Source organism: Alternaria atra (genome assembly GCF_907166805.1).
Source record: "Alternaria atra isolate CS162 genome assembly, contig: 32, whole genome shotgun sequence".
Taxonomy (NCBI): Eukaryota; Fungi; Ascomycota; class Dothideomycetes; order Pleosporales; family Pleosporaceae; genus Alternaria; species Alternaria atra.
The window spans coordinates 448,976-466,870 of record NW_025091331.1 but is presented as its reverse complement, the minus strand read 5'-3'; the positions used below and the strand labels follow the sequence as shown (position 1 = coordinate 466,870).

General features: G+C 50.2%; 5 protein-coding genes across 5 annotated transcripts; 4 read left to right on the top strand and 1 right to left on the bottom strand.

Moving 5' to 3' along the window:
• Positions 1-728: 728 nt before the first annotated feature.
• Positions 729-1,733, top strand: ALTATR162_LOCUS9905 (uncharacterized protein; the record flags this gene model as incomplete). Its single annotated transcript, XM_043317541.1, has 1 exon — positions 729-1,733. The coding sequence occupies one exon, from the start codon at positions 729-731 to the stop codon at positions 1,731-1,733; it is 1,005 nt and encodes a 334-aa protein (XP_043173476.1).
• A 1,614-nt stretch (positions 1,734-3,347) lies between these two features.
• Positions 3,348-4,173, bottom strand: ALTATR162_LOCUS9904 (uncharacterized protein; the record flags this gene model as incomplete). Its single annotated transcript, XM_043317540.1, has 3 exons — positions 3,348-3,762; positions 3,855-4,034; positions 4,085-4,173. 3 exons carry the CDS (start codon positions 4,171-4,173, stop codon positions 3,348-3,350), a joined length of 684 nt encoding a protein of 227 aa, XP_043173475.1.
• A 323-nt stretch (positions 4,174-4,496) lies between these two features.
• ALTATR162_LOCUS9903 (uncharacterized protein) lies at positions 4,497-6,296 on the top strand (the record flags this gene model as incomplete). Its single annotated transcript, XM_043317539.1, has 1 exon — positions 4,497-6,296. The coding sequence occupies one exon, from the start codon at positions 4,497-4,499 to the stop codon at positions 6,294-6,296; it is 1,800 nt and encodes a 599-aa protein (XP_043173474.1).
• Positions 6,297-9,259: 2,963 nt separating this feature from the next.
• Positions 9,260-10,641, top strand: ALTATR162_LOCUS9902 (uncharacterized protein; the record flags this gene model as incomplete). Its single annotated transcript, XM_043317538.1, has 5 exons — positions 9,260-9,379; positions 9,431-9,526; positions 9,581-9,685; positions 9,735-10,132; positions 10,185-10,641. The coding sequence occupies 5 exons, from the start codon at positions 9,260-9,262 to the stop codon at positions 10,639-10,641; spliced, it is 1,176 nt and encodes a 391-aa protein (XP_043173473.1).
• A 2,395-nt stretch (positions 10,642-13,036) lies between these two features.
• Positions 13,037-17,294, top strand: ALTATR162_LOCUS9901 (uncharacterized protein; the record flags this gene model as incomplete). Its single annotated transcript, XM_043317537.1, has 9 exons — positions 13,037-13,280; positions 13,330-13,597; positions 14,455-14,562; positions 14,624-15,140; positions 16,191-16,231; positions 16,284-16,443; positions 16,502-16,758; positions 16,939-17,026; positions 17,085-17,294. The coding sequence occupies 9 exons, from the start codon at positions 13,037-13,039 to the stop codon at positions 17,292-17,294; spliced, it is 1,893 nt and encodes a 630-aa protein (XP_043173472.1).
• Between the last annotated feature and the right edge of the window lie 601 nt (positions 17,295-17,895).

Genomic DNA, 17,895 nt, shown 5'->3' with positions numbered 1-17,895 from the left:
ATACCGTCACATGTATTCAACGCATGTTCACTCTCTGTCGGTAGAAAAGTCGCTTGAATATGCGAGTGCGTTATCATCACGGATTTGATGCGATGTTTGCTTCGACATGTGAGGCAGGCGCCAGCCTCGGTAGCTCGAGGAAGGAACATGAGGAAGACCAACAGGGCAATATCTGATATGGCTCATTTCGCTTCCAGAATATTAAGATATGCGGTCGTAGCATAGCGTCAAGGCGGATGGAATAAGAAAACAAGGAGCCGCGGCCTGTACTGGTGGAAGTTGGCGCCAAGCTGAATCCCCCGTATTTTCCCCGCTGTCCGAGTAGGCGATCTTGCCATTCAGCCACGGGAAAATCTGGGGACGCATACTTCCACCACTCAACACCACAACATCAAGCCACCATCCTAACGTTGCGCACTATTCTCTGCCGTTCCTGAGGCGGAACGCACACCCGCCAAGATGGGCCAAGATGAAGTACAGCATCACGACGAGAGATGCTGCATGCACTTGCGCGATTGGGAGTTGTTCGAGCCTGTGTGACAGTGCGCCATCAGCCATTCTACCGGAAGAATTGCTGAGGCTTGTGCCTGGAAGCCGATTGTATGGCTACAGTCTGATTTCTTGGTTGCCGACATTCAAGAACGGTAGGATATAAAATGTGAGTGACATCGCTGGTTGATCGGCATCAGATCACTCAATCTCATCTGCATCTTCACCTGCTCTTCAAAATGAAGCTCTCAATCCTATCCCTCCTGTCTCTCACCTTGTCTGCGACTGCAGCTCCCGCCGGCTGCGACTTTAGCCTGGTCGGATTCGCAAAGGACAACCCAATTGGACCTACCACTGGCGGTGCTGGCAGGCATGGCAAGAGTGTCACCGTTAGAACTGTGGCCGAGTTCATCAAAGCTGTCAATGGCAGCGAACCAACGGTTGTATACGCCAAGGGAAGCTTCAACCTCACATCGCGAGTCCAAGTGGGCTCCAACAAGTCCGTCATTGGAGTCGGCAAGGGAGCTCAGATCACTGGTTCGGGTCTGAACATCTTCAACAAGACCAATGTCATCATCCGCAACATTGGTTTCACAGCCATTGCCGACGACGCCATGACTATCCGTAACAGCACCCGCGTCTGGATCGACCACAACGAGTTTACCACTGGCAACTTCCCTGCTTTAGGCCCTGATGCTTATGACGGTCAAGTAGACATCATTCGCGCGGCCGATTGGATCACAGTTTCATGGAACTACTTTCACGACCACTGGAAGAGTTCTCTCGTTGGTAACAGCGATGCGCTTAGGGATGTCGACCTGGGTCACCTACACGTCACCTACCACCACAACTACTGGAAGAACGAGGGTACCCGTGGCCCTGCTGGCCGTTTCGGTCACCAGCACATCTTCAACAACCTCTATGTTGACTTCTTGTACCAAGCCATCCACTCGCGCAGCGACAACCAAGTTCTCGTTGAAGGTAATGTCTTCAAGGGCAAGACGCGCGAGGCTCTCAGCACATACGGACTTGTCATTCCAGAGGATAGCCCCAACACTAGCCCCGACGGCGACTACGAATTGGACGGCTTCGCGAACCTTGGTGCAAAGAACGACTTCGGAAAGGCTGGTGTCAACATTACTCAAGTCGGCAACTTCACTAAGGCGCCTTACAAGTACAAGCTTACTCCACTCAAGCAAGTTGAGAAGATTGTGAAGAGCGGCGCTGGTCTTGGCAAGATCTAAGAGAGTTTTTGACGGCCAGAAATTTGTGTAGAGCAGCCATATACGGATAATTAATGAGAGAATGTTTAGTTTTCACCATCCACGCCTTCTTTGGTTTCTTATAATAACTCCATCAATCCATCTCAGCTTCCCCCTCCCTTCCTCCCGTATGCCTTTCAGCAGCAGACGCGGTTCTTCTCCGTCCCCTCATCTTCCGAAAATATCTTTGATCAAGTCTTGCAAGTTATTCGTCATTGGAAAAACAGAAAACATATCTCCAGGCCTACAATCGCCCACCTCCGCTTCCACAGCCAGATGCTTGATCTGCCCCAGACCACTTGAGCCCAGGGCCGCGATCCAGTGGGACGCCACACCATCGTAGTGTCGATCTAACATGTTTCTCAGGCCTTTGATTTTGTGTTCCTGGAAATCTGATTCACCGAGATATCTTCTTTGCTCGCTCGGTATTCTCTGCCTCGATTTGTTCTTGGAAAGCAAGGAGCAGTCCCGGATAATCAAACCTGAACAAGTTCTTCCCGTATAATATGTTTTAGTACGCTCGACAAGTACAAACATTCAGAAAAAGAATTGGGATATAATTCTTTCCCCAGTTCTCGAAGATTCTTACCACAACTAGTATGATTGTGAGCCACCCAAACAGCGCGGACGTCTCGTCAGGTGGAAGAGACGATCGCAGAGGTTGTAGCCAATATTAGCCATACGAGGTGTGCTGACGAAAGCATGGGATAACAAACATTTCTAGCGTGCTTCAGCTCCCAGGATGTTTCAAAACGAGACGACACCTTATCATATGCCGTGGTGCAGTACCGGCGACCGAAAATGGGATGCGCAAGACAAACATCATTGAGGACCTCACAAGAAATCCAGATTATTCGCCTAGCTTATCTTCAATGGGTATTAATACCTCGAAGTTCCTGCTGTTCCTTCATCACACACACGCTCTGAGTTCCGGATCTGAAAACCAAATAAGATCTCAGCACATGTTGTTCTTGCCGGCTTCCAAAAAGCAGTCCTCGTCAGCTAATATTTACGTCATCCAAAACTTCCATCGATAGCCTTATTAAATCAGCTGTAGAAAAAGGTTCCAAAACAAGCGTCGGTAGTCTCGATGGAGTACCTCGAATTTTGCGCTTCTTCCAAATGTGTCCAGCAGTCGTTAAAAAAAAAGGATTACAACAACGACTCATGGCTAGACGAAAGACACTAGATATAGGGCGTGGCATCAATTCGAGAATGCTTGTTGTTAAAGTCCATATCGTCTTCAGGAGGCTGTCCAAAACAAAATCGGAAGAGTCAAATCACTCGTTCCTCCAGGGCCCGCTGAAAATGATATGCCAAATCTGAAGAATGATCGTGGATGGCAACGAAAACAAAGATGACGACAACCCTTGAAAAAGGTTGGCTCGTAGATACTGGTAGTCCTGATACTGCTGAGTGCGCCGGCTATTGGATGATGACCAGCGCCATCGTGACGCCCTTGATGCTCGCCATATGAGCCTCAAATCCACACATTTCATGTAGGACGCCATACAGGGTCGTTGAATTGAATGAATCATAATCGTATATCTACACGAAATGTACAGTATCAGTACACATACCTCCACATGTTCATATTTATGCATGCGCCGCCACGCCACCCATCGGCCGTTGTCCCTGCGGATTATTCGGCGCAGCAGGCTGCAGCTCCTCAACAGCCTGATCGTACTCGGCATTGCTCATATCAGCACCCGCACCCAAACCCTCATCCTGCTGCCCACTGAACATCTGTGCGCGCATCGACTGCTCATCCTCAATCTGCTTGGCGGCCCAAGACTTCCAGTTCTCCCAGGTGCGGTCTTCAAGCTCCATTCCAATCTCGAGGGGACCCTTACCGAAGTAGGCGCCGACGTGTAGGGCTTCTTCTTTGGCAATGCGTTGGCGGATCTCGGAGAGGTGGCGGTGTTGGTAGAACTCGCGGCGGGCGAGATCGTAGGCGGAGGATTTGGAAAGGGAGGCGTGCTTCATTAGCCACATTTGGCGTTGGACAACACTGGATATGTTAGTATTAGTGTGTATGGTATGATAGCGTTGGTTGGACGTGCCTTTCACCATCTAATTGCTTTCCTGGCTGAACAATCTTACTCCAGTCGTAGTTCTTTGAGTCGTTTCCGCTGTTTTCTACTACCAGCCTCGGTCGTGCCAGTTCCCATGGGTGGTCGCCGAAGAATTCTGAGCGCAGCTTGTCTTCTGGGTATGCGATGGGTAGTGGCTTGAATAGTTTGCTGGCTTTCCGTGCCTTCCTCATCTTTGGTATGCGCAATACTGGCCGCGCGAGGGTCTCGCCTGGTGGTATGTTTCCTACTACATCGTACCATTGCGGTAAGTTAGGGTCTCGTTTTGAGTCGAAGAGGGCTTTCGCGGTTTGGCGCACCCGTAGAGGGCGGAAGTCGTAGCGGCCCATGGCGGGCAATCTCTATTAATATATTCCGAGGTATCCTATGGCATCGGCGTAGGTTTCAAAGGAAGGCCGAGGGCGTAGCGACAGATGGGGCGGCGCAATTCGTCGTGTCGTAGATGATGGGGTTCTTGCCCGCAAAGTCCGCAACTTCGCCAAGACTTCGCGACGCCGAAATCTTTGGATTAGATGCAGGCAACTCGCCGCAACACCAACCATACCCTCACACGTAGGTAGCTCTTCAATGAGCTCCTTGTAACCAATTACGGCCGAATTCACAAATGGACAACGTCTGAACTGGCTCCCTCTGACACAATGCTCGACCTCTCATGTCCCTCTTCCGCACCCTCGACCGGACCTCTGCTGTCTCGAATACCGCCCATGCACGACCATTCCTCGCCTTCCTATACCCGAGTCCTGAGAAGAATACGTCAAAGAGAAGATTCAGCAAGAAGGCGATAGACAATGCTCGGCTACCCGAAAGGACAACTGCTCGCATGGACACTTTCTTCATCCAAGCATTGGTGCGGGCGGGATCGTGCCCAAAGCATGCAAAGCACATACACACTGTACGCGAGGTAGCATCGGCGCCGCCAAAACATCACGCAACGCGGAGAAAGAGCACGTGGATGAAGCCTGAGAAGAATGAGTTTGGCTCACATCTAGAGCGCAAAGGCCCGCTCAAGAAAGTTCAAAGCTTCGCCGAGAAGGAACTTCAAGCCCTGATAGACTACTACGGCATGGAGATTGACACCCGGCCTGAGGCAGCTGTTCCAGATGACGGGAAGCTCGTCTGGAATGTTGGTGATAACCATGAGCCTTGGCCCCTCCGCGATCCAGCAGATGCTGTGCACATTGACAAACTGGAGACTCTGCTGAAGGACGAGGAGGCACCTCACGAAGAGGTATTCGATACCTATAGGAAGCTGCAGTCGCCGGGCGTTGTGTATCTCAATACTGTCACTATTCGAGCGCTGCTGCACCATCTCGCTGTCGTCGAACGCCCCACACCTATCGCAGCGCAACGCTTCCTCTCCATCCTAGACGATATGAAGACCGCGCACATACATATAATTCGCGCGGAATGGACATCAGCTATTCATCTGACGGGACGCGCCATGGGAGCCGTATCCGAAGAGGACCTGCAATCAACCCTTCGTATTTGGCAAGACATGGAGCACCGAGCTGGTCTAAAGGGTGGTTATGTCACGTTCAACGTGCTCTTCAATATCGCTGTTAAAGCGGGGAAATACTCGCTGGCCGAGACCTTCATGAAAGAGATGCAGGCTCGAAACCTGCCCATGCATCGACATTACCGTGTAGCACTTCTCTACTACCACGGCGTTTTGCAAAACGGGAATGCCGTTAGGAGGGCATATCTGGACCTTGTTTCGGCGGGAGACATTGTAGACACTGTTGTCATGAACGCGGTCATAGCATCTCTGATGCGGGCTGGTGAGCCTTCAGCCGCTGAACATGTCTTCGAGCGCATGAAGCGTCTGCACGCCATGAGGACCACCACCGCACCCGGTCACGCATTTTTCAACCGCAACTGGCGCGATCGTCGCTTCCTGGGCATGCGATTCAGAGACGAGTCGCGAAGACTGAAGAAACAGGGCAAAGACGAAGAATTGAAGCAATTACAAGACTTTGCGCCTATCGGTCCTGATTCTAGGACATATGGCATCTTAATTCGGCACCATGCAGCAGTAGCCGGCAACATTGACCGCGTGAACGAACTATTACAAGAGATGAAGTGGAACTCCGTCCCATTCGATGGCACCATCTTCATCGTCATCTTCCACGGCTTCAACGCTTTCGGCGGCGTCCGCTATACCTCGTGGACCGCCTCCCGACTCGAGAAGATATGGCAACAATACCTAAAATCTCTGAACGAAGACTTGGAGAGAACCTGGCTCTCCCGGCTCGCTGTCATCGCAGCGCTCAGGGCTTTCGGCCGATGTGCAACTCCAGAGAGGATACTGAAGGCATGGGAGGAGATCCGCGAGTTATGGCACCCAAACGAACAGGAGCTTGAGGCCGCGCTGATGGTACTGCGTAAGCTAGTACCGAGTCAACTGGATACGACACCCAGACCAGGGTTCTTCGATGGAAGAAGACCATCGTGAGCAAGCACTATCAACAGTGCCACGCGGCATTGCGTGTCAATGTACACGCGTTTTTGTATCGTCTTCCTGTAAAAGTAATCTGTGCAACTAGCCCGTGGGCACATTTGTGTATTTCCAGTATTCGGGGATATTGTGTACCGTAGAAAAGGCCGAGGTCTTATAGTACATTACACTAGATGGAGAAAGAGAAAAGAGAAACAAGGGGTCCAGGGCCGTCTCTTCTGCCATGATTCATGAATGTAATGTATACAAGGATGTACCTTTTTTAGTGAGGGCCGTTATCTCCGATTTGTTGGTCGGTGTACCCGTTTGATGACTTTGACCCTGTTACATAGATTTACTACGCACGCAATCTCTCGCTCATTTCAGTTCGAAGGATGCAAACATGGAATTTTGTGAAAGTCGGTTTTTTTGTGGAATGGCGTTGTTGTAGTTGGGCTTGGTCAATGCATGTGCCCGGCTGGCATTGGCGAGTTGCGTCAGTAGAATCCTAGTCAGATGCGTTACGATGTCTGAGTAACGACAGCAATGTAGACAACTCGCGGAAGCTGGAAGATCAAGATTGGAACCTCTATACACGGGCTACATCTCTGCTTCTTTGAGTACGGCATCCCTTCTGCTCCTTGCGCGCTCGGTGAGCTTACAGACCTTATTACACTCGTCAGTTATTCGTGCAGAGTCCTCAATCTGATGATCAGAGGAACATCTGGGAAGTACGGATTTGAATGCCAAACCTAGTCAGAGAAGACACCCGTAGGATGTCCTGACGCAAGTCAATCCACACATTCAAGGTCAGTTACGAAGATTGGAATGGTTGCTGTTACGCTTCCAATACACCCTGTCTTTCAAGGCCAGGTTGTCGGTGTTGCGCCCGGCGGGGCATCTTCAAAGGTCTTGGTTAAGGGCGTCAGGTCCTTCATGATAAGTAAGAAGCTTCTGCTTGAGCAACTGCCCGCACCTGACACTAGGAAGGTTGTTATTGCTTTGCAAATGTCCCTCAAACGGCCTTCGAAAGTCGAAAAATAGTTCACGACCTGCACATCCAGTCGAAGGGTACATCAATATAACAGCGAAAGCGTTTGTCTGAAGAATTCAGCTGGCGGAGAAAAGATCCGTCGATGCGGGTTATACAGGAATGCGAGCAATTGGCACGTGTCGCTGGAAGATGCACTCAGACGACCCAAACTAAACACATCCGCCGGATGACCACGCAGAGACTTGGGTAAGCTAAAAAAGATAGCAAGAAGGGTTGAGCAACCTTGTGTTTTTCCGCGACCGCAAATCAGTGCCATGCCTCTAAGATTCCTCAGACCGCGACAATGTCCAGGTGGAGGGCTCCCGCAAACGTTTTCGGGCCGCAGGTAACGGCCTGCTTATGCATAACAGCGGCGAAGGGTTAAATGGACTTGTGCTCTAACGTCTAGACGCGTCCCGGGTCAGTGCTAGCATTCAGACCGACCGCAACGATAGGAGTAGTCAAGAGCCGATGCTCGCCGGTCGCATTCCATCTCTCAGCGATTAAACCATCTTACCATTACAGTGCAGCTACTTCTGATGTCTCCAGGTCGCTCTCCAAAACGGAACGTTACTTTCTACCTGTTAAATGTTACTAGATTGCGTAAAGGAATGTGATGTGCTAGGTTGAAGATGCGAAATCGGTGCCTCGACGTGCCGCATCTCCGATGGCACATCCGTCTTTGAGCTCTTCAATCTCTTCAACCTCAGTGAATCAACTGCGTTCGGGTAACAGATTTCCCTATGAACATTATTTCGCCACTCCTTCTCTTTAGAGCTACGCAAGATCTCTTCGCGTATCGTCATGACGCGTGTTGATACAAGATTCGGCAATCTTGCCCGACAATCGTCCCTATGATCTCGCCGTAGGAATGAAACTGTGCGTCGGAGGATCCATTGAAGGAACATGATGCAAGCGTATCGCTTGGCGAACCCGAGCGTTGGTACCTTATAGCATTGTTCTTACCCTTGCCAAGTGGTCGGGATCCCAGTACAGGAGATGAAACGGGATCCTGTGCCGATGAATTGCGATTAGCGCGAATCCCAAAGAAGAAAGACAAGATTAATCGACGAGTCATATGGCGTCAGACATCAACAATTGGCCCGGAAATTTCGACCGTTCCTTGTCTGAGGATCCGTGGCGGCTTGCATTGCAGAATAAATCTGATGATGGTATCAATGGCCAGTGCTCCTTGTGTAGGAGAACGCGAAGGATACAAACTCCAGCCAATCCTTTTGTTTTCTACACAATATTGCGGCTGTCTACTTGCGATGTACCAGGTTCCCGAACCAGCATTCGTCGAAGACGGCGTGCTTTGAATGTCACTCCTTGTACCCTTGTACGTAAGTTGGAGTCAGGGGATGCGGCGTGACACCTCGGAACGAAGCCACACAAGAACGGCGTGGCCGAGCGTGCCTCGGAGCAAAGAAGAACATCAACCTCAGTTCTTTTGAATCATCAAATACAGCAAGCAGAGACTGGGGGATGCATGCGAGCAGGTTACCGGATCCGTGGGAGGTTCAAAAGCAATCCCTTGCGCAACGTCCTCACCACCGTAGTGGAACTTACAATCGTGGCACGCACGAGCAGCATGTGGAGCGGATCCTAAAGGTCGGAAATCGTGCGTTCAGGATGCCTTTCCCCAACGATACCCCTGCATAGAGTTTGGGCGAGGACCTGTCAAATGCAACCATCCGCGGATTCAAGTTCGCTTATCATGTAGCGCGAAGCCTCCACCTGCGTTAGCCCTGCGCGGACGGCATGAAGCTTACTTGGCAACGGCCATGAATCGTCAACCGTAGCTTCGTGGGAGAAGGCGGCAGACGGCATCCTGTCAGTCATTAGGGCTTTCGGTCCCGCTGTGTAGCGTGGGTCGCAGCCCTTATAACAATTCTGCATCTTCCATAGCAGCGCCGGCGCTGGTGTTCACACCAAGACGTTCATCAAGATGGGCCTAACATGGGAGGAAATATATACGCAGATGCTGCTAGACGCTCCGGACCCAGATGAGCCGCTGCCTTTATCAAATCGCAGGGCGACCATGTTCGGCACTGCGCTCACTTTCTTGGTACGATGATATGATGTCCCTCAATGCTTCATCTACTAACCCCGCACATAGATCGTGGCATGGTTCGCAGTCTTCTTTCGTCTCTGGGTCCGCATCAAGATTGTGAAGGAAGTGGGTTGGGATGATGGCTTTGTGTTTCTTGCTCAGGTACGTTCACCGTCATGGTTCTATACATACGGCATGAAGCTAACTATGTTCCAGTCCTTGAACACTGCAGCGACAGTTGTCATGTGTCTTTCGGTCAAAACTGGCCTTGGTCAGCACATGCTCTATATTGGTTACAACCGTCTAGTAGAGTACTTGAGAGTATGTATGTTCCTCGACTCGGATGTGTATGGTTCATTAACTAAGCTAGCTGTACTACATTGAATTAGCCATATACATCACCAACTGCGCCGTCATCAAGATCGCTCTTCTCCTCCAATACCTCCGCATCTTCAAGGCCGGACACATGCGATGGATTTGTATCGGTCTTCTCGTCGCCGTAACTCTCTGGGGTATCGCATTCTCCTTCGCTGGCTGGTTCCCCTGCTTCCCTGTTCGCGGCTACTGGAACCGTGTTGTCGCCGCAAAATGCTACGGTTTCGGTTTCGGAGATCTCGATAGCTTTATCGCGACGTACAAGGCGCATTCGGCCACCAACATGATGTTCGACATCTTTATCTTCCTTGCACCGATGGTGTTGTTCCGAACAACAAACCTGCGCTCCAAGAATGTGTTGGCAATGGCTGGCGTATTCACCTTTGGTGCTGTGTAAGTGGCTCATCCCTTTCAGGCAAGGCTTCTTATGCTAACACTCCCATAGTGTTGTCGGAACATCAGTGTGGCGTCTCCACGGCATCGTCGAAACCAAAGGCGCGACTTACCCCTACGTCGACTACACCTGGTGGTCACCAACTCTCATCGTACTCTCCTGTCTCGAAATTGACCTCGCCATCATCTGCGCCTCAATGCCCATCTTCTGGCCCATAATCGAAAAGTCACTTAGCGCCATCTTTGTCAGTTACGAAGTCCAAGTCGTGGAGGAGCGCGTCGACGACTACGGTCTTACATACGAACTCGAGCACATGAAGGGGGAAGACAGGGCATGCAGTATTAAGAGTAGTGGAACGAGTACACAGGAGCTAACCAACGATGATGAGGAGGCAAATCTGAGGAGGCAAGCCTTCACCGTTGGCGTTGATCCGCTAAGTGAGGAGCAGAAGAGTGGTGGATTGAGTACAAATGTCCATTCGAATGCGCAGCCGAAATGGCAGTTATAGATGATGCATATACATATCAGAATTGCACACATCAGATACATACACTCGTACTACGTACACGTTACTCGTTGTGGCTATCGACAATAGTAATGTCTTCTCAGTACTTCACTTTCCTACTCCCCACCGCTAGCAACTAACCATCGACACACTCTAAGCACCACGATACGTCACTCTACGATACGACTCGGGCCGTCACGAAACCTCATGTCACACCCCACACTTGCATAGGCATATCGTAACCCTGATAACAACGCCCCGCCAACGTGAAACACAAAACCACCGAAACCCCTGTCGGCACATGCGCAAAACTACCTTGTTCTCCCATGCACATGTACCTTACCTAGGTACGGCCGAACAGCATATGTCGGATCAAGTTACAATTTTGCAATACCAGTGCATATCATGGACCGCCTAGATCTATTAAGTCTGTCTCACGCTATTACTATACTAGGGATCTACTCCGCGCGGGCATATTTCTCCGGGCCTTTAGTGGGGTGCGCGTTCTGATTGCCACGGAGGAGACGCGTGGTGATGCCATGAAGATTTGTTGCAGTTTGCATGTGAAGGGCTGGGTGTGTGAGTACCTGGACGGGAGGGGAAGGGTGGAAGGTGGAAAATAGGGCAGTATGGTGGTAGTCGTGCAGCTGCATAGTCGGTCCGATTAAAGGCATATCGATAATGAGGCTGGCTAAGAAAGACCATCTGGCGTTGCGCGAAAAGTTTCATCCAAGAAGGTGTAAGAAACTTGAGCGAAGATGGTGTCTGTATGGTAGAAGGGTGTGTAGGCTGGTGGTGTGTAAGCTTGTCCGACAACTATACTTTTTGCACTGGTGCTCTCGCCATTATTGTCAGCCCTTCACTACCCATTATTGTTTTTGCCGCAGTCTCCATACTCAGACAGCTCTCGTGTCATTAACTCGTCTATATTCATTCTTCATTCGTCGAGTTTCTGTTTACGCAATCGGAACATCTTGACCATCATGCTTCTCGAGACATGTCGGTCTGTTATTGCCGTATACCTAGGCTACTTTTCTACGCGAACGCGAAGCCACCGATGTTCCAAAGACCTTTAAAACCCCCGCACCCTGGTTTCAAGGCAGGTTGCCTTACTCCGGCACTTTCTGGTGGGATGATCGCCGCACCGGTCTAGTTAGACTTGGATGAACACCGCTGTTGAGGAGCTAGCGGTTAAATGTGTGTGTAGTGGTTTGAGAAGACGACGGTTTTAGCTTTCGATGCTTTTCCAGCGTGCACTTGCTTTTGCAGATCTAGGTGCACATCACCCGCTTGACCGATCAAGGTACGTATCAAAGCTTGTGTTCCCGGATGGCGCGTCGTGGCGTTCGCACCTGAGCTGTAGGGTAAATAGCACGCTCTTATGAGGAGGGTTATCGGTAGGGTTCCGAGTGCCGGTGCATTCTGGTAGCGCATGCACCGGCGCATCGAGTGACTTCTCTTCGCACTCTCGTGGAAAGTATATTCATCTAGAAAACCCAGGCTGTATCAAGGTGACGTAGAAGTGGTAACGCTTTCCATGAATGTGGCAGGGCGCGTTGATGGGGACGCGACTTAGCGTGAACGAGCTGCATGTGGAAAGCGGGGATGGACACTTTCCACGTTTCCACACCTTACTCAGGCACACAACACATCGCGGACACCACAACACATTTCGAGAGTTGTTCTCCTGGATTGATTGTTCAAACAAATCACGAAAATAACATTACAAACAGAATTATTGTACAATGGGGGTGGGTGAAAGGAAACGAGGGCGGCTGGTCGAACATGTTTTCGCACGAGCGAAATCCGTTCTCCCCAGGTTTGACCACAACGCGCCTAACCTGCGCCTCATAAGTCAGGAGAACGCCGAACTTCGGGACCTTCAAAGCCCCGAGGCTCAGACCTGCACAAGTATTATACAATCCTCAACTTACCCATGACATTGCCCCATAACGAACGTAACATTATAGCTGAAACCGGAGATGTCTTTTTAACACTATGCAATCCTTGCGCAGCCTTTGCTGTCTGGGAACAAGCTGTCGAGGAGAATAATGGGATTGAACACACGGCAGGAGAACGAGATGAACAGCAAGACGAACCACTACATGATTCGACTTCCGATGCATTGACTGACGACTCAAGCCGACCTGCGCCAAGCGAGGCCACCCGCCCTGCTGTAGTCTACCAAGTCTCATCGCAGCACCTAATCTCTGCTTCACCAAAGTTCAAGAGCGAATTCACATCATGGAATGAGAGTCTCTAAGGGGACGATGGTTTTTATCATGTAAACACCACGGACTGGGATCCGAAAGCCTTCGGCATGTTATTGAACATCTTGCATCTCCGCTTTCGTCAAGTGCCGAGGTCACTAAGTCTCGAATTCCTTGCCAAATTAGCTATGCTAGTGGATTATTACAGGTGCTGGGAGGCTTTCGACTTGATTGCCGAGGTATGGATAACTGATCTTCGGGCAAGGTACGCTGGTCCGACAACTTATGGCCGGGAACTGATGTTATGGATGCTCGTTTCCTGGGTTTCCAAGCTGGAAACGGAGTTCAACCTGTCCACTTTGATGGCTTTACGACAGAGCGATGAGACAGTTTTACGGGACATGGAATTGGGCACTCCACCAGCTATACTTCGTAAGTAATACGTAGCCAGATTGTGATAGCGTGTTATTGACTTTAGTAGAAACATTGGAGGCTCGTCGGTCAGAACTGATTCAAGAAGCAATAGGTGTCTGTCAGGGATGGTTCGACAAGTTCTGCGGTACCTATACGTGTATTGAGGACAAAAACCAGTCCTTCGAATGTGGCTCCGTGCTTCTCGGCACACTCACGAAACCAATGAATAGCATGGGCATATTGTCCCCGAAACCAGCTGCACCTTACAGTGGCTTCGGTTTGGAGAGATTCCAGCACCGCATCAAGTCGATAAACACGCCTGGTTGGCACGTCCGGTACAAGCATGGATTTAGCGCACGTCTCTGTAGATCTAGTAACACAAGCGGTTCAACATTTCAAGCGTTCCATGAAGTCTACCAGCCGTCGTTGGAGACCCTTTCCATCTGTCGGGCGTTGATTCAATTGTCGTACCCAGTATTCTTGTAGTGTGGCGTGGAATGTTGCCACGAAAGCAAAGATAACCCTGCAATACTTCGATTTGAATTCTATGTGACGCTACGAACGTGTTCTACTGTGCATCCTGCTGAGCTAGTTCCTGACACTCGCCACAAGCAACTAGATATCGCCACCCCTCTTGCTCCTCCAGTACTTTGACACCATAACTCTACCGACATCGTGAGCCTTTTCATATTCTCCATTGTGTTTCATGGTAAAGCTTACTGTAAGGGTCTAGCACTCCCGTCTGTACTGGCACTGGCAGTCGTAGCAATTGCAGGGCGTCCTGCAATCTGGATAATCAACATCCGTGTAATACCCTGGGCTATTACCGCAATACTCGTTTGGGTCTCAGTAGTTCGCGTTGATTGAGCACTCGCCTTCAATGCAGCTGCCTTTGAAGAAGGATCGTTTGGCCGAGGCGACGGGCACAAGAAGGGCGACGAGTCACTGGAGCAGTGTGCAGAGATCCAGAGTAGCAGGGTGGATAACATCCTTCTTCACCTTCACAGTCACATCATGGCGGAGCACAGTAGCCCCTATGTCATTCAGGCGACACACAATCATTGTCACAACTGATACAGCTCCCGGTTGGTTTTTAAGTGTTGGTTGGTAGCATCCAGCTCATGTACAATCAGCTTGTTACGCACTTGCTATCACATGCTTTCATCTACAGCAAGCATACTGACTCTTATAGGCAGCTATCATCTCATGTTAGAGCAGATTACCGAACTTTCTTACTTCCACTTACATTCGAGATCAATCCACTCGATCACGACATATGGCACCCTCAACTCCTGACACGGTAGTTTTTCCCAGGTATGTACTTTCCAGCATATTGGGACATATTAATGATTTCTACACAGTGTGGCATCGGTTGAAGAAACGATTATAGTCAAAATTGGCGAAGAAGGCAAGGAGTACATTCTAAATACCGAAGTCCTCAAGCGTCACACCGGCTACTTTCGCGGAGCACTCTCCGGTGCATTCAGGGAGACGGATGATGGTGTTATCAAGATTACCGATGTCGAGATCGATGCATTTGACACCTTCGCTGATTGGTTGAACAATGGAAACGTGGGAGCAGACGTCTACACAGACCGCGGTTGTCATCCGAGTATAGCGACTCAGAGTTATGTTCTAGCAGACAGGTTGATCGTTCCCGGGCTGAAGTCTGCACTAATGGACGGTTATTTTACTCGTGTCACGCCGCCAGTGCCATGGTTTCCCACTTCCTGTCTTATCACCTACGCTCTCTCGAATCTGCCCGATAATGATCCTTTGCTTCGGCTTTGTGTGGATGTGTGGGCCGTCGAAGATATTGTCTATACGGTGTTCAAGCATTGGAAAGCTGAGTTCTCAGCGTTGCCGGAGGAATTTCTCGTTCGTTTGATCCGAAAAATGCATGAAATAGGTCGGGGATCAAATGTTGTTTTGAAGCGCGAAGATTACAACGAGGTTACGGGGCTCGATGGATAGGTGAGCGGCTCATCCATATATCAGGAGGGCTCAAGAAGCGTTGACTTGCAGGCAGGGTTCCATCAACGGTAGTTCTACATCAACGGCCTCTCTCAAATTCGGAAACTCATTAGGTACTAGAATCGGCGCTTGCTATTTCCTACTCCACATTCTACTGACGTAGTGTGTCTCGAACGGTTAAGCTGGCGAGATCTGTTTGACCATGCTTTTCCATCATTAATCGAGTAGGTAAAATTGAAGAAGAAATGCTAATTGCAAGAAACGCAAGGGTGATAATGTACTATGTCATCTCTCGGTCAACCACCATAGTATAGCTGATGAGGGCGTGTTGCTTCTCTTTCCAGATGTATAATCTCCTCCACCATCCATCGGTATTGAGCGTGCCAGATCACCACTAGTGCTATCTACTTTCGCCAGTGCTGACAGTGACGACAGATCCCCAATACGTACAACGAAACAATGAAGAAGCTCGGTTTTAAAGCCCCTCGCCAAAGGTAAGCGGCTGAGCGTGCATTACTCAAACTTGGGCATGCTTCTTATCTCACACAGTGCCGCTGCCGCATCAGATACTATCGTCGTCGCGGTTGGAAATTAACAAAAGCGTTATACACTACACAGGCGGCTGTTGAGAGATTGAGAGAGAAAATCGGGGTACAGTCTTTATGGTGAACAGCGTTGATACTACTATAGCGGCGGAAAATGAGACAGTGTTGGTCTTTGTCTTTCGCAGCTGCAGGCGGGGCCTGTGCTTATATAAGTGAGGCTCCGCTGCCTTGTTAGCGTCGCGCTACAAGCTTCCCCAGCGCCATTCGTCATTTCGTGTGAGCAACATTACCTTCACCTGCGTCAGCTGCCTCCTAGCCTACAAAACCTTCAATAGTCACTTACACGTTGTCACGTTCAGTGCTTAGTCTAATTACACTAAAAGTGAACTACTAGCGCCCACGGTCGCAGCTTAATCACCGTTCACGGCCCGGAACATTCACGTTAGCCCGGTAAGTCAAGGGCGGTCCGCTAAGTGTTCTCATTTACTGACGTGTTTCCTAGACATACAACCATACCTGAACCATCATGTCCGACGCCGAGATTGAACAGAAGCGCGAGGAAGATGAGCGTCTCGATACCGCGGAAGATCCCAACGAAGAGGTACGATACGATCCACCCCGGCGCGCGCGAGAAACTGTTAGAAAGGACAACACTGCCAGGAGTTGCACACGGAAACAAGTTTCGATTATGAAAGGGAGCATGCTAACAGCGCAATGTAGGAGGAGATCTCAGCAATGAGGCGTCGCGTACAGGAGATGGAGGAAGAAGCCCAGAAGCTGCGCCAGATGCAAAGCGAGACCGATCTCGAACGCCACGAGATGCGCGAGAGCAAAGAAGACGTCGACGCGCGAAGTGTCTTTGTCGGCAACGTCGACTACGGCGCGAGCCCAGAAGAGATCCAGGCACACTTCCAGAGCATCGGGAGCATCAACCGTGTTACCATATTGCTGGACAAGTTCACCGGTCATCCTAAAGGGTCAGTACTAAGAGGAGGTTTCCTTTGAAGATTTGCGCATTTCCATATTTTGCTTTGACGCATTCAACAGTTTGCGCGCAACTAGTCGCGTAAGGTTGGAATCACAGTCGTCGCGAAAGTATCTTTCGCTACCTGGCAAGAGTTTGGCAGAAAGATCGGAACGCTAATGAGCGTATGCAGGTATGCGTATGTGGAGTTCACAGAACCACATCTAGTCAATGAGGCCTTGGTCCTTGACAACAGCCAGTTCCGCAGCCGGAATCTAAAGGTACGAGACACAGAACATTTCACGTCAGATGCGCGACCTAAAACTGACTTGCGTTCAGGTCGTCCCTAAGCGAACGAACCTTCCCGGTATGACACGAGGCGGACGCGGCGGCCGAGGTGGCCCTCGAGGCGGAGGATACGGCGGTCGCGGCTCACCATATGGACGCGGTGGATATGGTGGCGGCTACGGCGGCGGCGCTCCACGAGGAGGCGGCTACCGTGGTGGATACCGCGGCGGAAGAGGCGGGTCAGCATACCGCCCATACTAGGTGTGACACGAATTTGGCACGCACTATACCATGAGACTTCGGTCGCCTTTCCTATCACTTTTGGGTTTCAATGCAGGGGCTGGCGAGGGGCACAAAATTGGATGGGAATCGTGGGGAGATCTGTAAGACTGAGGCTTGTACTATTAAAGGATAATTGTCGGGCACATGTCGTGAGGGAGCAGCAAATGGGCTGCTAGACTTCTTATCACCGGATTTCTGAATGACCGGATGGTTTTAATATATTTTACATCACTTTGCTGCATGCTGTCTTTTGATCATGTAATTACCGGTGTTGCTTCAATCACATGATTCAGTGGCTTTACTTTCCCTCGAGTATCCTCACCGTCACAATCTTTTGTCTTCAGTGCCGTATGCGCAAGCAATCTTACCAGCGGCCAGTATATATGAGTGAATCATGTATGTTATTCTCTAGGCGATATGCCAGAAGACTAGGAAGAAGTTAGGTATCATAAGCCATATAAGGCTCTTCTCCCCATCTAAGCACTCGTATCATGCTCGATTGCTGCCCTAAACGCCAGGATCCGTATTGTATTCGTCAAAGACGTCAATACCAATCGTGCCGAAGCCAAGAAGTCAAAGG